The sequence below is a fragment of the Diceros bicornis genome, chromosome 11 (genome assembly GCF_020826845.1).
Source record: "Diceros bicornis minor isolate mBicDic1 chromosome 11, mDicBic1.mat.cur, whole genome shotgun sequence".
In the NCBI taxonomy this organism is placed as follows: domain Eukaryota; kingdom Metazoa; phylum Chordata; class Mammalia; order Perissodactyla; family Rhinocerotidae; genus Diceros; species Diceros bicornis.
In genome coordinates, this window is record NC_080750.1 from 59,815,951 (window position 1) to 59,840,128 (window position 24,178).

At 38.6% G+C, this 24,178-nt stretch overlaps 1 protein-coding gene across 4 annotated transcripts in view; it reads left to right on the forward strand.

Moving 5' to 3' along the window:
• The window catches only part of GALNT7 (polypeptide N-acetylgalactosaminyltransferase 7), a 151,171-nt gene that overhangs the window by 115,611 nt on the left and 11,382 nt on the right, over nt 1–24,178 (forward strand). For 2 of the 4 annotated variants that reach the window (XM_058550357.1, XM_058550359.1), the window contains exons 3-9: nt 8,644–8,810; nt 13,297–13,427; nt 13,675–13,754; nt 16,014–16,196; nt 19,005–19,122; nt 20,624–20,746; nt 23,886–24,104. In XM_058550357.1, the coding sequence (XP_058406340.1) occupies nt 8,644–8,810; nt 13,297–13,427; nt 13,675–13,754; nt 16,014–16,196; nt 19,005–19,122; nt 20,624–20,746; nt 23,886–24,104 (1,021 nt within the window). Of the gene's footprint in view, nt 1–8,643; nt 8,811–13,296; nt 13,428–13,674; nt 13,755–15,690; nt 15,874–16,013; nt 16,197–19,004; nt 19,123–20,623; nt 20,747–23,885; nt 24,105–24,178 lie in introns of all 4 variants that reach the window. The other 2 variants (XM_058550358.1, XM_058550360.1) reach the window with 2 other exon arrangements.

A 24,178-nucleotide genomic window follows, 5' to 3' on the forward strand; every position in this document is an offset into this window, starting at 1 on the left:
ACCATTGAGGGAGATCTCCAAGAGAGAGAGTGATTAAAAGATAGTGAAAACCTCTAGGTTTAATTCTATGAAGACATACACATAATGAACTAAAGTTTACAAAAATCTCATGAGTAGCATGTTAGACATGGATTATTTGCCAGAAACAAATTACTCAATTAGCTTAAGCTAAAAAAAAAAAAAGGGAGGGGGTGGGGAATAAGCCACTAATTGAAAGGATATGAGTATCTCATAGAACCCAAGGTCAGGTAGTATACCTGATTGAACCGGAAAATGAAAAGTTGAGAACCAAAGTTGTATACTCTTTCTCTCTGAGGGTCCATGGACCCTCATCTCTACTTCTCTCTTTTCTGCTTCTCCATGAAACTAGCTGCCCAGCCCTTGCCTCACAAGATTGTTCAAAAGCCTGATAGAAACCAGCTAGGGTCTCGGAAGCCCGAAGTACAGGGAGAGGGCCTCAGATTGGCCCAGCTTGGACAAGTGTTCACTGCTAGTCCATTCTGCTGGACTAGGGGTGACAACATGCGTTCTCTTCTAGTCAGTAACCTGCTGTTGAAGGAGCCTCTTAGAGAAGGGGACCTGGGCAGGACTGAGAGTGATGAGCAGCTTTCAGAGAAGACATTCTGGACATGCGTCCCAGTTGGTGTCTGCCAAAGATAACCAAAAAAACAATTATTTTAAAATCTACTTGGAGTAAAATAAAGAAAAAGCAATGAGTAGATAGATTATTAGGGAATATTATTATAAGTTTTAACATATGAGAGAAAACAGATGTGCATTACTTTTTTGTTTCCCTCTTAGTTCTCTGCAGGAGAGATGTCCATATTGAAAGTTTTATAACCAACACGTTAAGAGGGAATTAAATTCAAATATAATGAGCGTAGAATAAGAAAGCACCTAAGTACTTTACATTTGTTGAGTACCTTTAAGCCTTTTATAGCACTAGATATTGAGGAACTTACCAGATGAGTTTGAGAGGAAGTGCTGTCAGTAATCCAGAGGTACTGTGGAGAAGAGGAGGGATTTTAGGAAACTGGAGGTGGGAAAATATTGCCTTATATTTTCCAAAGGAGAGAGAGAAAGTTTGGTCCTGGAAACCTGACATTGATACACTGTTAAGATCCTAGGAGGGATCACTTATGCATACTTAAAAAGGACCTGTCACTAGGTGCCAGCATGGGTCTATGAAAAAGAGTCAAACTAAACCAGTAACCGTGTCTAAAAAAAGACATGCGCTTATACTCGTGGACCAGGAGACTGTGAGACACCTAATGCATCTTGATTTAGCAGGATATTTGAGTTGAGTCTTCAGATCCCGGTGGACAAGATAAAGAAATGTAGTATGAATGATAGCGTGGTTAGATGAAATTGATGAATTGGTGTGTTAGCAACCTCTCAAGGGTTGCATGTAGCTTTAAGCACTATATTTGACCTTCTTGTATTCATCCATATAGACAGTGGATACAGAGATAGAAATCATGTTAATCCAGTTTTCAACATAGAAAGCTGGGAGGAGGGATAGTTATATACACCAATTGACAAAATCATCAAAGAGAGCAGAACCTGCTGGAGCATGCACCTAAACCAACAATATAAAATGCAGTAAATGTAAACATGGTATTTTATGCTGAGTTCAGTTGTAGAAATACAGAATGAGAGACATTGGGCTTAACAGTAATTTGGGGAGAAAAGTTTTAGGGATTTATGAGCTAGCAATATGATATGGTTGCAAAAACAAATACAGTGCCAATGTAATTTAAAATTATAAAGGAATTATATCCAGGTTAAGGGTTGTAATATTGCCCTCTTATGTTGGCTAGTCCACGTTTGGATTATTACAGCAGTCTTTTCTGGGAAATACATTGACAAAATGGAGCACATCCAGGGAGGGGTGATTAGGAGGTTTATAAATTTCTGTGATGCTTTAGATCTTTATTTTGCTCTGTGTAATGAACTGTGAGGAATAAAACCCACCATAGCATGTTCTCAAGGAGCTTACTTTGTATCATTCCGAAGTGCATAGAAACTAAAAATTTGAGGGGCCGGCCCGTGGCGTAGCGGTTAAGTGCGCGCTCTCAGCTGCTGGAAGCCAGGGTTTGAATCCCAGGGGCGCACCGACACACCGCTTGTCAGGCCATGCTGTGACGGCATCCCATATAAAGTGGAGGAAGATCAGCATGGATGTTAGCTCAGGGCCAGTCTTCCTCAGCAAAAAAAACAGGAGGATTGGCATGGATGTTAGCTCAGGGCTGATCTTCCTCACAAAAACAAACAAACAAAAAAAAAAGAAACTAAAAACTTGAGTAAAATCCATTCCCCCCAATCCATTGTGCTTGAGTGATTGAGTTTAACAGTGATAATTCTCCTTTCATTGAAAATGTATATTGGTTTCTGAATGCTAAGTTAAAGATTTTATTTATTTATTTTTTTCCCCCAAAGCCCCAGTAGATAGTTGTATGTCATAGCTGCACATCCTTCTAGTTGCTGTATGTGGGACGCGGCCTCAGCATAGCTGGAGAAGTGGTGTGTCGGTGCGTGCCCGGGATCCGAACCCGGGCCGCCAGCAGCGGAGCGCGAGCACTTAACCGCTAAGCCACGGGGCCGGCCCTGAATGCTAAGTTAAAATTTATATTCTGCATTACTAACTTATTCAGCCATTAGGTGTCAGCACTGTTTTGTGTAAATTGTAAGCATTTTTTCACTTCCTTTTTTTTTTTGTTTTTTTTGTGAGGAAGATCAGCCCTGAGCTAACATCCATGCCAATCCTCCTCTTTTTGCTGAGGAAGACGGGCTCTGAGCTAACATCTGTTGCCAATCCTCCTTTTTTTTTTTCCCCCCCAAAGCCCCAGTAGATAGTTGTATGTCATAGTTGCACATCCTTCTAGTTGCTGTATGTGGGTCGCGGCCTCAGCGTGGCCGGACAAGCGGTGGGTCGGTGCGCGCCTGGGATCCGAACCCGGGCTGCCAGTACGCCAGTAGCTGAGCCTGCGCACTTAACCGCTAAGCCACGGGGCCGGCCCCCTTCACTTCCTTTTATCATAGGCATGAGCAAAAGAGGTTTTAGATGTAGGCAGGAAAGATTTTCAATGAGACTCTCAGCACATGATCTAGAAGTAAGGTACAATCTTTAAAAAGGGCAAGATGGGTAACTGCCACACACACATACACAGGTGCACACACACACAAACACATACACATTCCTGTAGGTTAGTGATAGTATATGTGGATTGCAGGGACTTGCAGCCTAAAAATGTTAAGTTTTTCATAGTCTGCTGAATTAGGTATTATATATTGATAAAGTCTAAATACATAAAGGCTTTATATCAAACTACAGATGTTAAAAACATAGCTGGTACAAAGAGAATGCAAGTAAATTGTTAACAGGCATTTCATTTTTGGTTTTGAGATCTACTTTTTTAAGTTATAGAAAAGTCACTATGAAAATTCTTTATTCTTCTTTTCTTGTGGTACCAAGTACCTGGCCCGCACAGCTACCATGAAAATATTCTGAAAATTACTTTAAGAATAACTATAGCTTTAGTCATTGCAAGCCAGTAATCTGAATGTGAATATTTGTGACCAGAGCAATTCTGTGACAAAGCTGAAGCTCTACTGTCCTTGATGTTAGAGGATTTTCAAGTTCTCCTGGAAAATGAGGTGCCAGAGAGCAGAAATTAGTCAAAAGTCTATAACGAAACCCATCCAGTTAAATGTAGCACTCTTGTTTTAATTGGCCTTCCTTCTTGTTAGAACTTATTACAAATTCTATGCCAGTAAAATGAGAGAAATGGAGCAAAATTGGGGTTTTACCTCAATACCATAGGTGCTTCTTTCAATACTAAGTATTAACAACAAAGCCTTGTATATTAAAAGCATTTCTTCTGTGTGCTGCACCCAATCGCTTCATCTCACAATGGAAAATCAGAGAAGCTGCCAAAGAGCTAAACTTTCTCATGAACTTGCATTCAGGCTGATGGTGGCAAATGAAAACTTGTAATGAGAAGTAACCCAATCTATATTGGCTTAAATCTCCTTTGGGCTAGTGTCCCGTCAGGCTGAAGTTCAGACTCCCTTTCTGGGCTGTCTCTGTGCTCCAGAGGGTATTGTCTTTTCTCTTCCTTTCTTCTGTAGCCTCCAGATGACAGAAGGCTCATGTATCCTTGAGGTGTCCTGGGTGGTTCTGGACTGCTTACCCTCCATCTCTGCCACCTACTCCTGGTTCTAAGTGAGGTGCGTCCTGTCTCCCCAGGTGTATTCACCTCTTTTCATCTGCTGCTGAAGGAACCCCTGCTGCAGTAACTTCTGGTCAGTTCTGCTGCCCTCAGGACTGATGGTCCTTCCCCTGCCGGCCTCACTCTCGGGACTCATGTTCACTCTGGCTTTCAGTGGTACCGTGGATCCTCTGAACCCCAAGGGCTAGTCTCTGGCTTAAGCCTTCCACCCCACAGCTTTGCTGCGTGTCTTCTTTCCCCTTCCCATGGTGGCTCCTGACAGGCCCCCGGATCTTAACTCTCAGCTACCTTACATGTTCCCACTGAAAGCATGTGGAAACTTCTAGGCTCTCTGGCTCCATATTAGAGCCAAGGGAGACTGCAAAGAAGAGGAGGGAAAGGGAATTGTCCTTAACTCTCCCTGCCTAAATACACTTTAACATTATTTCTGTTCTGTGCTACAGCCACCCCATATTGGGTAGTCTCCTCCCTAAAGTTCAGAAATGGAGGCCAGGCACAAGTCCCTTCCTCCGTCTGCTTTTATTCTGTCGAGTCATCTTGTTCTCTCCAGATTTTCCACCTCTTCCCACTAGAGTAGCTTCTATTTCCCCTTTCTGCAAAAGAGGAAATTCCCTTCCTCTACCTGTCGTATATGGACCTACTTGTTCTTGAGGGTACCTGAAAATAGAGAAAGATTGTGGGGTGGACAGTGGACATTATTGAAGGAAGAAAATACATCAAGAGGCATTTCAAAATATGCCCAAAGCAATTCAGTAAATATTTATGGAGTAGCTACTATGTGTTAGATGGTGTGACAAAATAGGTGAGGTTCCTGTCCTTAATGAGCTTACAGTCTTGAGCATTTTGTAGGAACGATTCCTAGGCCAGGGCACAGAGATATATGCATAAGGATGATCATTGTAACATTACTTGTAGAGTCAACTGAAATGTTCATAAATAATAAAGAAATAGTTAAATTATGGAACAGCCATACTATGGAATATTATGTTAAAAAGAATTAGATAATAAGATAAATCTATGCATACTGACATGGAAGAAGAATCTATATATACTCATTTGAATATATTTGTATATATATACAGACATATATTTATATGTCTGCATGAGTATAAAAAATCTAAATAATACACAACAAACTATTAACAATGATTTCCCCTAAGGGGTGAGATTTGACGTAATTGGGAAGAGGTAAGGGAGGGAACTTGCAGCTTTACTTTATAAACTTCTATATTGTTTGAATTTTGTATAACAAATTGTGTACTGCTTTTATAATTTTTAAGACAAAGAAAACAGGAAAAATACACACCAAGAGTTGTTACTGGCACACAATTTAGTTTACATCTTTGGAGTTAGTTCCAAACTATATGTCGGTGAGAGGAGATGGAAAAATTGGACCACCCACTCTACTCCATCTCTCTTGTCTCCTTGTCCTGTATAAGAATGCAGAGTAGCTTGTCCAGACCGTCAAACTGTCTCCAGGTGGAGTTCCCTAGGGCAGTGAAGGTGTCCCCCATGGCCTGTCTCTCCTGTCTTCACTCTACCCTCTTCTTCCCCTCCTTCAGTCTCTCTGTGTTTTCAACTCTCTTGTCTCCCATTCAAAGTCCGTATCTGGCTTGTTTCCCCAAGTTGTCATTTTTTGCCTTAGAAATCAGCAAGTCTCAAATCTCCTTCCATGTCTTAAATATTTTCACCAATTCTGGTGTCTGTTGTAAATCAAAATTGCTGTCTTTCCCATAGAGTTCTGCTGCTTTAAGCCCAGTGGTTAGTCTCAGAGAAAGAAAAATGTTGCCTGAGTCTCCAACTGGGTTACAGTTTGCCTTTGGGGACTATTATCCTTATCCGTCTAAAGTTAGACATACCTGCCCGGGTTACTTTCTCTCCAGAAACACTCAAAACATGTTCTTTCAAGATCTGCATTGCTCCACTACTATCTTTTTTAACTTGTTATTTTGAAAGAGCATTTGGTCCCTCTCAACTTTGAGTTATACTAGAAAGCCCTACTTGTTTAACTCGTTGCTGAAGGGTACCATGCCCCACCACTCTTTCCCCATTCCTGGGGTTATCTCCTGGCTGCAACGGGCTGGGAAGAGAGAGAGGGAAGAATGCTCCCATCACATAACAATAAGCTCTACGGCTGCCTTGTATTGAATTGATAGTCAATGTCAATATCCATTCTTAGCCATTCATGGATAGGTATAGCTAGTATTTTTTCTTTTTCTTTTATGTTTAACAAGATTTCTTATAAACTCAAGATAGCCTAGGTTTATTTCCTGACTTCATTGTGTACTAGCTGTGTGATCTTAGGCAAATCATTTATCTCTAAACCTCAGTTCCCTCATCTGTAAAATGGGGACATCAATAGTACTAACCTCATAGTGGTGTTGGGTGTGGGTGTGGTGTGGGTGTTGGTTAAATAAGTTAATAAAAGTGAAGCACATAGAATAGTGCCTGGCTCATAATAAGTATATGCTGTTATTTGCTATAGTACTGCAAATGCCCTTCTTTGTAACTGTTTCTCTTTAACTTATGTATATTTTTCATATTGTAATTATACCTTCCAAAGATATAGATCTTCCATCTAGTCATTTTTTAAATTCTCATAATATCTGAATCATATGCACACAATTCATTCTTGTGGTTTTATCTTTTCCTCCCCACTCCCTCCCCACTTCTTCATCTCAGTACTTTTTTTAATCATGCTTCTGGTCTCACCCTCACATCATGGCTCCAGGAGGCCTTCCTGACCACGTGTCTTGAGGCTGAGGTCCACCTGTCATTTGCATCCTGGTTTTTCCACCGACACACTCAGAGAAAGTACAGATATTTGCTCCATGTCTCACTTACCCTCTAGGACCATGGGCTTCATAAGAGTAGAGACCATGTCTGTCTCCCTCAGTGCTCCAGCTCTGGTGCCTAGCTCAGGCCATGGGCATAGTAGGTACCTAATACTCATTTAATAAGAAAATGCAGATATAAGAAATAAGATTAAATGGATTACCCAGACTCAGTCTGCATTTCTATAAAAATAACCTCTAAGAACATAGACAATTTAGAACAATTTTGAAACGAAAATAAACACTGGGAGAAAAGGTTATTTCCATCTATATTGGGCCAGGTCTTTTTTTTTTTTTTTTTTTGTGAAGAAGAGTGGCCTTGAGCTTGAGCTAACATCCTCTATTTGGTATGTGGGTCACCGCCACAGCATGGCTTGATGAGTGGTGTAGGTCTGTGCCCAGGATCCAAACCCACGAATCCAGGCGGCCGAAGTGGAGGGTGCCTAGCTTAACCACTACGCCACTGGGCAGGCCCCGGGCCAGGTCCTATTTTAGATAATGGTTACTATTCTAAATGCTGGTATAGGTTATCAAGCTAATAATGTTAATTATTGTTTTTATGGTTTTAAATTTAATCTTGGGAACAAACTTATTTACTACTTTATGAAAAGTTTTGAAATAAGAAAACAAAAACAAAACCTTTCCCTCCCACTTATCAAGGAGATATAGTCTCCAAATGCTAGTTCTGAAAACTAACTCCTGCAGAAAGAATAAAAGTCTCAAATTGTTATTACTCTGTCCTGTTACTATCTTATTCTTCTCCCATAACCAAACAGAAAGAAATGTGTGTGTGTGTGTACACACACATATATATAACATACATATCATGTAACATATATATATATAACATCTATATATATATATATATATAACATATATACCATGCGTCTGTGAAACTCACTGAACCTTCCCTGGCTCCTGGAGTCTTTATCAGGCTCTGTTTTGAGTTTCCTTCCAATTAGAAGAAGGCTTCTGGTAACTTTCTTCCTGCTACAGTAGTTTTGTGTAAAGTAGCTAATGATCCTTCTTTAACCAATCTAGTAACTCTAAACATTATTAGAACTTTGTTTTTTCATTCAACAGTTAAGTTTTGAATGCCTGCTATATGCCACAGTTTAGCCTAATTTTTTTTTCTGAATGTATTAGCCTTATTAGAACAGAACAGCTTTCAAACAGTTATATAGTGGTTTATTCATAGCAAATGAAAAATATCCCTTGTACCAGAAGCTTAAGTTTTTAAAATGAAAATAAACTAAGTCATGAAAGAAAACCCTGATACCTGTAATAATATCTTAAGCATCCCCAGTGGAGAAGCATAAATTCACAAATTAGTTCTCTTTATCACACAGTAAGTGCCAGTTCGTTAGGAAGTAGCTTTGTCTGTGAGTAACTTCATCTCATAGCAGCTTCTCTCTTCTGTCTTGTGTTTCTGTTAAAATATAAAAGGTTGTATGTCATTCAGTTACCTTAGTTAAGTCAATAATATTTAGTCCAATCAGAAAACATATTATAGTAAGTTTAGAACCAAGCAGTATAGATTACCTCTAAATAAATATGATGAAATTTTCCTTTTGCAGATGCAAATATTGGCATTATGATGAAAACCTGCTCACTTCCAGCGTTGTCATTGTCTTCCATAACGAAGGATGGTCAACCCTCATGAGAACAGTCCACAGTGTAATTAAAAGGACTCCAAGGAAATATTTAGCAGAAATTGTGTTAATTGATGATTTCAGTAATAAAGGTAATGGCTATGGAATTGATATTTTATCTATAAAATAAGTTAATTATGAGTAATTGCAAAATGTGATTTCAAAATAGTCTTTAAAAATTAATAGTTAGCATCTGTTGATAGCATCAATTATCAACAAGTTGGCACTGTGCCAAGCATTGAATATTAATTATTTTGTTTAATCCTGACAGAAATCCTTGCGATGGATATTGCTATTACCTCCATTTTACACTTGGGGCTCAGAGATGCTAAATAACTTGCCAGCGGGCAGAGGTAGTAATTAACAGCCGGATCCCAATCTACAGGCTCATAAGTCAGTGTTCTTAACCACTCTTTCGTACTATACCAATTCTTTGGGCCTTGGATTTCACAAAAATTTAGTCATAGAGGTAATTTATTGAAAGACTGAAAAATTCCAATTGCCTTTATATTGTAATGCCACATGAAGCACCATCCAGAGTCGTCAAAGTGAAATCCATATACCTATTTAATACCCTGTATTTTGCATTTGAATGACAATGCAGGTATTGAGTTTGACCAGAAACCATGGACTATTTTTATTTATAATAGAAATTATCTACTAAAGCTTATTTTGTTCTATATTTGATTTAGGATACTAAATAAAAGTTAATTGTTTTATTTGTATTCTTTTTAAGGAGCCAGCTATTACAGCATTTAGGGAGGCATTGGTTAGTCTTGGTTCGATCTGGCACGAGAGAGATTGAGCAGTGATTTGCCACATAAGTGGGTTTGTTAAGTTAACATTTTTTTTCTTTAAATAGATCCATTATTGTAAGCTGAATATATCTTCTTAATGACATAAATATCAAAAGATAGGTAATGCTACAGCTCAGACCCAAATCAGCATGCTAAATAAAAAAATGTAATTGTGCTGCTGAAGCCCAGATCTGAGTGTTTGTTTATTCTTCTTTGCTTGTCACAAAATTGAATTCAAACCTTTGAAAAGTGACCAAAGAGCTCAGACTACTCAATAGCAACAGAATATTTGCTTTTTGGCAAATAAGTTTTACAGAGAATTTTTGTCACAAGTAGTACTACCACTGAATAGAATGTTAGAAGTGAAGACAGAACATGGGTAGCATGAAAATACCATTCAGAATGGCTTTATAAAAGCTTCCTCCAAAACTTGTTAGAACTCCTGCAGTCTAGATAAACCTCTGCTGTTTTTGCAAGGACATGACCAGAATCTTGATCTTGTACACATATGTTAGCATGGAGAAGAAAGAGAAGTATGGCCTATTTCCTTTTCCCCTCATCTTTGTGCAACTAATCACTTTTTTCAACTAACCGTTTTTAATTACACTAGCGAACGCAGAACTTTAAAATTTTTAGTCACGTCAAATTCCTTTAGCTTAGACATCATCTCTTGGTTGCAATTTTCTATGACATTCTTTTTCATTAAGAATACTATTCCTGTCTCAGGATAAATATTTGAAAATATGTTTTAAAGTGATATTGTTAGTACCAACAATATTTTAGATTTAGAAAAATCTAAATCTACAAAAATAACTTTGAGAAATCCTATGTCTATGATTGTACTGATTTTAAGAACCCATATGTTACTAATACAAGTAAAAGTTTAGCATATCTTAAAAAAAAAAAAAAAGTGAAGATACACCAAAAAGGTGTTTGCCATCCTAAAATTGTGTTTTCTTGCATGGCCCAAGAAAAAGAGAACAAAACTTTGGACTTAAGTTTTCTGTCCATTCTACTTTCATTTTTTTGTGATCAGTGCTTCTGTTGTTACAGATCTCTAATATTCAGTCTCTTGTATCACATTTTAACAGCAATCGCATGCAGGGTCGGCTTAGCTTACAGCATGCAGAGAGATGTTTGTTGGGGTTACCTTTGAACAGAAGGGCTTTAATTTTCCTAATTTCAAAACAACCTTAAAATCAGTCAGTCCTGTCCTCAGTAAAATTATATAGTGTTTGGTAAATCTGACTTGAATGAAAATTTGATTTGTTCTTTCGCCAATATATTCAGAAAGTAAAACTTTGAGTTATCATTTCTCTTTTAAAAACAAAATACTTTACTAATATAAAACCTCACAAAGGAGCTGGCTGTTTATAACACTGGGGTTTCTGGAAATTACCATGTCCTCTCTAAACAAGGTTTGGGACTTTTAAATAGAGCTCACTCTGCTATAGGTGAGCATCAGCTGGCTAAGGCTCAGCAGACCTAGGTAAAACGCGAGCCCACTCTCAGTGGCTTGTAACAACAAAGCTTCTCCTCTTCTCTTGCTCATACCACGTGTTCCCTGCGGGTCAGCCCGGCTCTGCCCCACATCTTCACTGCAGAACTCGGGCTTGCAGAGCAGCCTGATCTTGGGCATCGCCTGCCTCGAGGCAGAGTGAAAGAAGAGGCCTGGTGAAGTACTAAAGGGTTCTTAACGCTTCTGCTCACAAGTGCCCCAAGTCATTTCTGCCCCCATCTCATTGGTCACAGCAAGTCACATGGCCCAGCCTGCCATCAGTCGGTTGGGGAAGATAATCATCCCCCAAGGAGAGGGGTGAATAGTTTGAAAATTAATACAGTCTACCACAGTTCGAGATCCCAAAGAAGCCAGAAGTCATCTGAGTCACCAACTTCCCTTTTGGGGCCATCTTAACTAAGAATCGAAATTTGAAGAACAGGCCATCAACTCATTTCTGGCTGTAATGATTTATTTTAGATTTATTTAGATTGCATATCCAAAAAAGTACCTAATGCAATTCTGAAGGGGCTTTAAAAAAACTTAGGACTGTATAGAGCTTAAAAAAAAATAGTTGGGGCCGGCCCATGGCTTAGTGGTTAAGTATGCACACTCCGCTTCAGCAGTCCGGGGTTCGTGGGTTCGGGTCCTGGGCGCAGACCGACACCACTCATCAAGCCATGCTGTTGTGGCAACCCACATACAAAGTAGAAGAAGACTGACACAGATGTTAGCTCAGGGACAATCTTCCTCAAGCAAAAAGAGGAAGATTGGCGACAGATGTTAGCTCAGGGCCAATCTTCCTTGCCAAAACAAAAAAAGGAAGGTAAGAGCTGTTTTATTAAAAAAAACTTACATTGAAGGGAAAATTACCCAGATTTTCTGGGGAAAAAATACAATTCAGCATAAGAATTTTACTTACAATTTTCCTTAAAACTGGATGCCAGAACCAGCCCTCATGGCCTAGTGGTTAAAGTTCTGCCCACTCTGCTTAGGCGGCCTGGGTTTGGTTCCTGGGTGCAGAACCACACCACTTGTCTGTCAGTTGCCAGGTTGTGGCCACAGCTCACACAAAAGAACTAGAAAGACCTACAACTAGAATATACAACTATGTACTGGGGCTTTGGGGAGGAGGAAAAAAGAAAAAGAGGAAAATTGGCAACAGATACTAGCTCAGGGTGAATCTTTCCCACCAAAAAAACCGAAGGCCAATATAGAAAAAGGGAAAATTTTTTCTTCTCAATTTTGAATACCCATGTGTGGGTGTCTTGCTAATTATAAGCTCCCTAAAAATGAGTCAAGTATTAAGTGTACAGTCTGATTTGCCCACGTAACCACCAGCTCATCACTAAATACAGCTGCTTTTGTTTGTTTCTGTATTCATGGGCCAGAGTTTTAAGCAATTTAAAAATAACTTTTATGTCTCCAAGAAACATCTTTAAGGATCCAGGAGCTAGTTGTGGCTGTGATGTGCCAATTTCATAGGCTCATAGTGATACAAACAAAAACTGTTCTCTTGCAACTGAGAAGCCAAGATGGAAACTTTGGCAAATGTATCTTGTTTTTATAACACAAAATTTCCTCTACCAAATTGCAAGTATATATACGTGTTATTTATTATATAAAATATTATTGCATACACTTATTATAAATATGTAAATATTTATAAATATATACATACATATGTACATTCATACACTTGTTGGTACTTAAAATACAGAGAAAATGGGATCTTTTGATTGTTATTTACCAACTTGATGGGAACTGTATTCATCACATCAAGACTCAACCTTCGACACTGATTGTAGTTGGAGAGAGAGGGCCCAGAACTAATGTTAACCTATACCCTGTGTGGATTCCAATGAAGTCATATAATGTTATTTACAGGCAGTTTATCTTCAGAAATCCTGAACCATTGCTTTTGCCAAAAGCAAACAAAATATTGTGCCTGAAAGCTTTTAGATATGACATTAACATGTGAATTTTTTTTTAAGTTTTCATGTCGATTCAGTCAGTAGTTATCGTTCATTTAATGTTTAGAGAGATATTTGATAATTCTCAGGCTAACCACTTTTCTGTAGGCATATTAAGCTCAAAATTTAACTGAAATAATACACTTAAACTTACTTCTCTCTAGATTAACCATTCAGTCTGGTCTGTTTAAAATTATTGACCACCCCAAGTACCTGTTGCCTGTCCCTATTTCTTGAGAAAAATAATAGTTTAATTGGTTTATATACATAAATATAATTTATAATGTTGATTGAATTTTTTAATTCATAGAACACTTAAAAGCAAAACTAGATGACTATATTAAGCTGTGGAATGGCCTAGTGAAGGTATTTCGAAATGAGAGAAGAGAAGGTTTAATTCAAGCACGAAGTATTGGTGCCCAGAAGGCTAAACTTGGACAGGTAGGAAACATTTGATATCTACAATGTCAGCATTTTAGATTTGGTAACTGATAGATCATATACATTTTTTAAGTACCCTTCAGATTTTTTACTTTTTTAATTGAAATGAAAATGCTAGCTTAAACAGATAATTTATATGTCAGAATTGCCTCTGCTGATAATTTATGTTAGCATCTAATTTTCAATCGTGTGATGTATGATGTCCCCTATATGAGGAGAGTTCTTTCACCTTGCCTCTTTTTTTAAGGTTTTGATATACCTCGATGCCCACTGTGAGGTGGCAGTTAATTGGTATGCGCCACTCGTTGCTCCCATATCTAAGGACAGGTAACATTATCTTGCTTTTTTTCTTTCCTGGTTGAAAAGTAAACTTCGTTCTAGAAGGACAAATAATATTGTCAGTCTTCTGACTCCAGTTCCGTTCAGTGCATCAAGTGTTGTGTTTAAGTGTTATTTTTCAGCTAGTTGTTGCCTTGGGTGGAGCTAGACTGATACTTTGGGCTGACTGAAATGTGGGCAGTTAGGCATTTGGGATAAGCCTAGGGTGGCTCACTCGAGAACCATCTTGTGGTTGGGTTATGGTAGAGACTTCCGCTGGCTGCAAAAGCTTCCTCTAAGAGTAGTATTAATTGTGCCCTTTACACTGTAGTAACAGTTCTAAAGACTTGAAGGAGCATACTTTGAAATTATAGCTTTTGGGTTTTTTTATGCCCTTTTTAATGATTACTTTAAATAGTAGGTACCAGCTGTTGTTTGCGTCAAGGGTTTGGGTTCCCACAGAAACTTCAAAGTTTAGAAATAATCAACTGTTCTATGGAAATGTGATGATCACCATTAAATTTACAGAAATGTTTGAAACAGTCGAAGGCAGCATCACTCTCCTAGTTCCAAAACCCTTCCCTGTTTTTGGTCCAGAATTCTATTTCAGAATGGAGGAAAATAAGACATGTCCCTGTGGCAAATGGTGTGAGTCAAAGAAAGAACTTTGGAGGATTTACTCAGTAGAGGATTTAATGTGAAGGCCTATCTTAAACATTTTTCACATGCTGTCTCTTTTAATCCTCACAGCAGCCCTGCAAGATAAATATTATTAGCTCCATTGTACTGAAGAGGATACTGAGGCTTAGAGAAGTTAATTAAATCCGACAGCTAATAAACTATCAAACTGAGATTTCTCTGGGACACTTTATACTGCACTATTTTAGAAATCTGAGAATCATGAGAAGTGAGAAAAGATAACGAACCTCACCTCTTCCAGTGAAAACCAGCGGTCCTCCGGGGCAGTAAGGAAGTGGTTTCCCATAGGGTCCTGTGGCAGTCCCACATATCCCACAGTGACCCTCCACTGTCCCACGAGAGTCCAGTCTGGAGGGAATAAAGCACCTTTCTTGAATCTACTTCTCCCATATCAAAATTCTAAGATTTTCCCCTTCTTCTTAATTTCCAAACATTTAAAAAACACCTTAACATGGTTACAAAAAGCTGTAATCTCCATTTTAGGAAATGCATTTTAAAATCCTTTCTAATAAGATGAGCATTGAAACCAGCAGGGTACTAAATTATCTTTGTAGAGTTGACTGTACACTTAACTAGTCATATGGTACTAGCATTTTCATGAAGCTCAAATACAAGGAATTTTTCTGCTTCAAAATTCTCAGGCCACTGCTTAATTTCTTCAGCAGGTTTTAAGGGATTTTTTTCTCATTTTTTTAAAAAGCAGGAATATAATACAGTACTTTTTTTGTTTTTGCAACGAAAGCTGTTTTTTGTAATAAAAGAAAAGATGATCAAGTAAAAGTACAGAAACAGATTTTCATAACTGCTTCCAAAGAAATAAAGAGCAACAAAGAGTTGGGAGACCTGCTAAGAATGTAGCAGGTATTATCTTTCCATACACACACACACACTCATTTTTTTAATAGAGGGATAAGGAGGGAAAATAACAGGCAGGAATATCTCATAAATAATGCAGAATTACCAAGAGAAAGCTGCCCGTAGGACCAAAATGAGAGGAGAAAACATGATTAAGGTCAAAGACGTGTCTCCTTGTCCTTGACGTTTGTCTGTCAGCTGAGGGAAGAGTCTCCTCTACCCTTCCCTTACCAAAACAGGCTCCTTCAGTTGTAAGGACATTCATTTACTTCTACTTCCCATTAGATACTCAAGTACCCTACTGCAAAAAAAAAAAGTCAACAATAAAAAGATACTAAACCAGTTGATTTTGGGTTCTTAAATGCTTTTCCATTTTCTGTAAATATTTCAGAACTACATGTACTGTACCTCTAATAGATTACATAGATGGGAATGATTATTCCATTGAACCACAGCAAGGTGGGGATGAAGATGGTTTTGCCAGAGGGGCCTGGGACTGGAGTTTACTATGGAAACGTATTCCTCTAAGCCACAAGGAAAAGGCCAAAAGAAAACATAAAACTGAACCTTATCGGTAAAGATTACTACTTTATTTTCTCACGTGGAATGTTTATCTAAGTACTTTTTTTTTCCTTCCCCATGTTCTCGTACAAATATGTGGGTCCATACATACCCTCCCATTTCATCTTTGCCGCCATCATCAACACAATACAGAACCATTTGCACAGTGCCGATTATAGATGTCATAAATGGCAACACATATGAAATTGTACCCCAAGGGGGTGGTGACGAAGATGGGTATGCCCGAGGAGCATGGGATTGGAGTATGCTCTGGAAACGGGTGCCTCTGACCCCTCGAGAGAAGAGAATGAGAAAGACAAAAACTGAACCATATCGGTAATCACTAAATCACTTACATGTTTTTCTTTTCTCCAGTTGCTGCTAACCTATTAACCTCTTGCCAAGCTAAAAAATTTGTTATTAAAACTGTAGCTGCTGTCTCAGATTCTGAGAGGGTTTCTTTCCTTGCACTATTCGAAGATTTGAATTCACATTTCCTTCTTTGTAATTGCTTTCTCCCTAAATGCAAGCTCCACTTTTGGAGGGGGGTAGAAATATTATATGGCATTAGTTCCAAATACAAGTGAAAAAAATAAAATGTTTGCCATCTTGTCCTAGTAAACTAGACATCAAATTTTATTCTTTTGACAATGATGTCATTCTGTAAATGTAAAATGTGTAAATTACAATCCAAGTTTTATATCCGCTTTGATGCCTTGGGTGTAGTGTTAACAATGAAAGGCAATAGCAAGGGATTTTTTTTTTTTGTTTTTTCTTTCTTTTGTGTTATATGCTAACTCTTAAATACTAATTTTGTGCCAGTTCAATATGATGAATAAAAATACAAGACTGTGGAAAATGTTACATAGAATCTTTTATTACTCCATTCTCAGAAGAGCACTTGATTAAAAGGCAACTTTCTTTCAAAATCAGCTTTCCTCCCTCCTGTGGCTTTTCAAACAGAACAATCGATGCTCCGCCTTTCTTCTGGTCTTTTATAACTGGAACATTTTACTATATTTCAAAAGAGTGACCCCAAATGAAATGTTTGCTCAAATGTTAGTGTAGGCTTTTAAGTGTATCTAATTTTATTTTTCTGATCTTATGGTTCTGCTTTTGGTCTCTCTCTCCCTGTTACACTGCTGATAATGTTAGAACTCTGTTTTGGGAAGGTGTTTCCAATGTTGTGGAAATGCTGGGGGGATTTGGGTGTATCATGATATCAAGATACTGAAATGGCAAACATAAGGAAATTATAAAACTTTATTTGGCATTTTCCAAATTTCCCTTTGAAGTTTTTTTTTTTTCTAAAATAGTTGAGGAAACTACTGCTTACCTGCTTAACCTAACAAATAATTCTGGGAGAAAAAAAATAATGGGTGATGATTACGTTTATATTTCTAGCAATTCCATGGGCTAGTAAAGAAATTTTTAAAAGTGAGCTAGAAAAATGTAAGGGAGGTTTCCATGTTAAGATGCATTTCCAAATATATACTGAGATAAGTGGGAATATATTTAAAGATCAAAAAGGCAAAGTTATTATAGAGTAATTATAAATGATAGTTACATAAATGTGACATGAAAATATAACCAAAAATGTAATAGTGCTGTTCAGTGAGTTCCACAGCATACTTTAAGAAGAAAAGGCAACAGAGAATGACTTTTGCCTGATGTGATTTTCCTTTGATACTGAAAATATTACTAGACTCATTATTTATCCACTCAACAAATATTTAATGAATGCTTACTATGTGCCAGCACTATTTTCTGGGGATAAATTTTAAAAAAGATATGTTCCCTCATGGCACCTAATTAACAGATAACTACGCAGATAACTCTGGAACAGCAACTGTAATACGTGGTATGAAGAGAAATCACAGGCTACATGGAGCTTACGGAAGGAGAATCTAATCCAGGCTGGAGGATCTGGAACCGCCTCCTTGAAAAAGTGTCCTTGAGGCTAAGACCTGAAGGATGAGGAGTCAACGCTACGGAGGAGGAGGAACATTTCAGGAGACTGAACAGCATAAGTGAAGGCCCTGAGACAGAAGGGAGTTTGACATGTTCAAGGCATGAGGAGAGCAGTGAAGAACTCAGGACGAGGGAGCCAGCTGAGCCTTGAGAGTGGAGAGAGGCTGGCATCATGCAGGCCCACGTTGAGTCCGCTCTGCTTGCTGTGGGTTAGACGTGGATGGGGGCAGAATAGAATAAAGGACACAAGTTAGGGGTTACTGCAACAGTCCAAGCAGTGGTGGGTTGGTCTAGGGTGGTGGCAGTGAAGTTGGAAAGAAGTAGGCAGATTCAAGATATATTTTCAAGGTAGAATCAATAGGAATTAGTGATAGATTGAATAGTAGGTGTGATGGTGAAGAAGGTACTCTAATAGAGGAATCTACTTAAGAATCATCACGCATTAATAATTAATTGTTCGGGGCTGTGAGACAACAGGATGAAAATTATTTCCCTATCACTTCTCCTAATGATGGGAGTGGTTTATCACTAAAAAGCTGCCACATTTTTTTCTCTTGTCCCTAAAAAGTCCCAATTCAAGATCCCATTCAAGAAGCCCCACAGATCACCCGTTTGCATTCCTACCTCCTGACACAGTAAATAGCTGTGTCTGATTCTTCTGTGTCATCTCTGTGCTACATTTGCAAACTCTGAATGAACTGTGGCTGTTCTAGGATGATTTACACCCTTATTTGGCAAGCCCCTTGAGCTATAAAATTAAAAAATGACAGACTGCTTCCATGGTATATGGTTTCGCTCATCCCAGGATGACTCATAAATCATCGTGGGAGCAGTTAGCAGACCACGGCTGTATGGCTCGGTATTTTTAGGAGTGAAAGAGAAATTGTATTTTAACTAACTCTAAAGGCTTAATTTTTAAATCAATAAAGGACCCAAGGCGCCCTCTTATGGCGATATAATGCAATCGATTTCAGTTAGAAATTGTGGTAAGTTCATTAAGGAATTATGAGCAGATTGTTTTGTGAAGGTTTTATAATTTCTTAATGTTTGGCCATCAGTTTTTTTCCCCTTTATGCTTTATTTAGACTGTATTCCAGAAAGGCTTGTTGTCTGTTGGTGAAGGGATATTGGCGATTTGTCTTAAATAGTTATTGCGATGTTTCTTTTTTTTAGGTCCCCAGCCATGGCTGGTGGGTTATTTGCCATTGAACGAGAATTCTTCTTTGAACTGGGTCTCTATGATCCAGGTCTCCAGATTTGGGGTGGTGAAAACTTTGAGATCTCATACAAGGTAACATTTCATTTAAATGCAGTTTTCTAAGTAGTTACTGACTGTGAGTTTCAGAAAAGGCTGATTTCTTTGGAAAGAACTGTTTAATGCATTTCTCTAAATTATAAGGGATGACTAACAAAAATATATCCCTTTTGGGAAAAATAAGGCAAAATGCGAGCTCCAAACTTAGTACATATTTACATGACTCAGCTTAAAATTGAGGCCAGCAAACTTCAGAACTAACCACACCCCAACAACCCCCAGCCAAGGCATTCTGTACACTGGACCTTTTTTGTAGAAGCCCTTTGGAGAGTCGGCACGTGTCGGGGCCACATCTGACCATCCACTGACGTGGTTGCCCTTTATCACCATAGGACGTGACGAGGCAGGACAGAAGCAGATTCCAACAATGACTGTGCGTCCTGGGACTGACGTTGGAGCTGCCTTCCTACAGCAGCGCCCCTGTCGTTGAGGCAGCCCTTGAACAGTGATACCTTCTGTTCCTACTCCCCTCCCCCTGTTCTCCAAAAGAAAGAAAGAAAGAACTATATCACACTTTGAGTTAAACAAATATTCATTGCCTCTTCTCTTAAATGTCCAGTGCTTAGCACTGTGAGGGATAGGAGTAACTCAGTCCTTAATCTCAAGGAACTTACAGTTGATAAGAAGAAATTAGAATTATACTTAAATTCATAATACACTAAGAAGGTAGAATGGCATTCAGTTGGTGTGATTAAGAAACAGCATCGTGCTGGAGGTAGAATTTGAGGCAGAACTAAAAGTTGGGCATGATATCAATAAGCAGAGATAAAGGGAGGGCAGGAGGAATTCTAAGCAAACAGAACAGGGAAGGGCACAGAGGTGGGAACCTGAAGAATATATTCAGGAAACAGTGAGGAGCATGGTTTAGCAGAATCTGACAGCATTAATAAGAAAGAAATCCAGGAGATAAGTGGACAGCTATGTGAGGACCATATTGAAGAGCATCTTTAATGCTGAGCTAAGGAATTTTTACTTAATTTGATAAGCAATGGAAAACTATCAGAGATATTAAGCAAGGGAAGAACCTGACCCAAAGCTGCCCTTCAGCTAGAATAATCTCTGACTATAAACAAGGATAGCATTGAGTAGAGAGAAGCCGGAGGTGAAGAAGCCAGTTAGGAGGTTATTATAATAATCACCCAGGTGGGAAATGTATTAACAATAGAAATGATGAATGATGTTAGGAATGGAGAATCCTCATGACCTTGCAAGGTTACATTGGGAAAAGCTTGCTTGGAGCTACATGTACACAGGAAGAGGCCCCTTAGTAGCAGTATATTACTAATTTCCCTATTCCTTCTTTGTTATTATGGGAGTTTGAAACCCAAGCAAATTATTTTAGGATTTGTTTAGTTTATGAATTTCCAGTGGGCACTGTATCGAATTTAGATTTTAGATTTCCATGTACAAGACAAATTTTCAGCTATAATTTCTTTTGGCATTTGAGACAACTTCCACATGTGTTTTTCCTTGATAGATATGGCAGTGTGGTGGCAAATTACTGTTCGTCCCTTGCTCTCGTGTCGGACACATCTACCGTCTTGAGGGTTGGCAAGGGAATCCTCCGCCCCTTTATGTTGGGTCTTCTCCAACTCTGAAGGTGAGTCTTTTGGTTAAAAGGGGAGAAGGCTAAGGAACTAACATTTATGTACCCCATGCTGTGGTACTAACTTAATTGTCAGCTCACTGAATGGGATACATCTTCTAAGCAATCATGCTGGTTTCTCATTTTTAACTTAGGCTAGATTTAGTCATGAAACATGTTACTATTTTTTAAAATTATTCGTTGTATCTCATCCTGACTAAGATTCCTATATTGAGTGTTCTCCATAAAGACATCTCAAATAAATTCAAAAAGTACTGACACTCTGTAAGAAAGTAGTTCAAAGGAAAATACCAGTGTCTATTATTCACACATGAGGAAAATATTATTTTTGTTTGGTTTTAAAAAATTAAAGTAATCATATTAGGAGTTTTTGTAGTAAACCAAATCAAATTTTTGAACAGTGTTTGCAAAAGATTAATATCTTTTGTCCTTCAAACCAGGGACAAACCAGGAAAGCTTCACACAGGGGCCAAATGTCCCACTGCTAGGAGCACGAAGGCTCTCTCCTTGACTGAGTGACTTTGAAGTTCCTTTGGTTGGGCTGCTTTCATAAATTCTAAGAACATATGACTCTGATGCCCTTCATTTTGTGGACCTTTTAACCGAGTCAAAAGCAGAAGGAAGTTTATTATTGGCTGCAGATGCAACTTGAGACAGTTCCCCAAAAGGGAATAGATAACAGAAGCAGAGACGGCTAGGCTTTAAGAACCTACACAGCTTTCTAACTGTGCAAATTATCTGAGAAATGGCCAAATGGAGTCCCAGCTACAATAGGGGATGAGATTAAAAGATCCACAATGAAACAAAGATAGCTCCAAATTAACACCAGGCCTGATGGACATTGCAGGAAAAGAACTCGCCCTTGGAGTCAGATCCACAATTACAAAGGAATAATGAAAAGTCAGTTGGATTCAAGAAGGTCTGTGCTGCCAAGAAAAGGAAAAGAGATGAGAGGGACATACTTATCTACTCTAAAATTAACTGTAGATGTCATAAAACTACCCAATAAATGTAACATTCAGCATACACCTAGTGAGTGCGCAGGGTGTGCCAGGCTCTTTCCCTTCTCCAATTTCAGCATTGTCCACTTCAGCCACCAGGGTGCCAATGGCCCATGTCTATTTCTTGAGCCCTTTTGTCTTCTCTGAGACTCAGACCTTTATAGTCAATTGTCTTCTAGAATTATCCTCTTAGATGACTCACAGGTATTTCAAACTCAACGTAGTCAAAGCTAAACTTTTAAACTTTTCCTCAAAAGCGATTCCTTTCCTGAATTCTGTTTGCCCATGAATGAACCTTAGAGGGGATGTTAGGGTTGTCCTCCTCCCTCACCACCCGCCTTTTCAAGCCCTGACGATTCTTCCTTGTCCATATCTCTTAAATCTATTCCTTTCTGGGCTTAGTGCAGGTCCTCAGATCTCTCCCATGGATATGAAGTAGTCTCCCACTTGGTCTCTACCATCAGGTTCAACCCCCTTCAGTCCACCCTCCGCTCATCACCAGCATTATTCCCCTGAAAATTAAATCTGATGTCTGTTACCTCCTTAACACCTTTTGATGTCTCTCAACTAAAGGATAAAATGAGAAGCCCTAGAAAAGAATAATAATATTAATAATAGCTAACACTTTTTGAGCACTTAGTACGTACCAGACACAAATCTAAATGCTTTCCATAGATTAACTTCTTGATTTTCACAACACACTGTAAAGACTATAGTTATTCTCATCTTAAAATCAGGAAACTGAGGCAAGTTTTCTCTCAGTGAATCCTGCATTCCACTTGTGTTAAAATTCTTTCAGGACCCCAAATGCACCATGATTATCATACTTCATTTGCTTTTCTCTTTGCCCTGAATACCATTCCCACCTAAGTAACCACTCCTTCAAGACTGAGCTCTCCAGCGCCCCTCCATGGTGCCACTCTGGTCCTCTCCATCCCAAACAATTCAATGCTCCTTTTTGTTGCTATAACCTTATATGAGTGCACTCAATTCTTCATGTTCGTTAGTATCAAGAAGACCGTGTCTAATTTTGGATAGATTTGCAAGAATTCAAAATATTTAGCAATAATACTGGGTGCTTTTTGTTTAGGATACTGCTGCGTAAAACCTTTTTGAACCCATGGGCTTTGCTACAACATGCCTTTGGGAGCATGTTCACCCCTTGATAGTTATCTTGTAGCCTAGAAAATACTTAATCTGAACAGTTGATGTTCCTACTCCTGATAAACAGGCAGGGGTCAGCGACTATGGCCAATAGGCCACATCTAGCCCTTTTTAGTAAATAAAGTTGCCTTGGAGCACAGCCACACCCATGTGTTTGCATGTTGTCTATGGCTGCTTTCTCACTACAGCAACAGAGCTGAGTAGTTGTAACAGAAACTGCATGGCCCACTAAGCCAAAAATACATACTCTCTGGCCCTTTAAAGAGAAGGTTGGCTGATACGTGATGTAGAAGACTAAGGCACAAGATTGAGTATGCACTAAATGTGTCACATACATCTATGCTTCCTTAAAAGTTAGATCTTTGTCACTTATCACAATGTCAACTTACTGTATTGTTCTTTAGTTGCTTTTTCTTAAAGTGCACCAACTGTGGAAAATATCCAGTTAATTCTAGGTTATAGTAAAATGGTTCAGTATAGTTGTACCAAGACCAACAAAGCCACCTGCAAAAATGTGTTTTATTAAACAGAGCTATTGTTTTCCACGATGGTTTCTGAAATGAGATTTTTCACTACACATCCTAGTAGTGTGATTCTAACAGGAAGAGATTGTTCTGGGAGAAGGAGCACCAGTATCCAGCTAGCCTCTCCTAAACCCTCTCTGTGCTTCAATTTCTTCCCCTCGAAGCAGGATAGGAGACATTTTCTTAGAATGTATCATCTTGCAGTTCAGGGAAATCAGATTCTGTGTCTATCACTTTTTAGTTGAACATGCATGACATTTTTATTCTTTGCAATTGACATATTAGAGTCATTAGCTTGCTTGCATTTGTTGTTTAATTAAATATCAGGTCCTACTGAAATGAGTTTGTTATATGTTGGTCATATTTCATGTGTCTAAGATAGGCTATTTATGACATTACTAATATTTTTATTTTTCATAATGATATTAACTTTCTTTTTCACAGAATTATGTTAGAGTTGTAGAGGTCTGGTGGGATGAGTATAAAGACTACTTCTATGCTAGTCGTCCTGAATCAAAGGCATTACCATATGGGGATATATCTGAGCTGAAGAAATTTCGAGAAGATCACAACTGCAAAAGTTTCAAATGGTTCATGGAAGAAATAGCTTATGATATCACCTCACACTACCCTCTGCCACCCAAAAACGTCGACTGGGGAGAAGTAAGTATTGGCTGATATTCAGATCTCAAAGTTATGTGTTTGGAGACCGAGTTTGGGAGAAGGCAGAAAGAGAT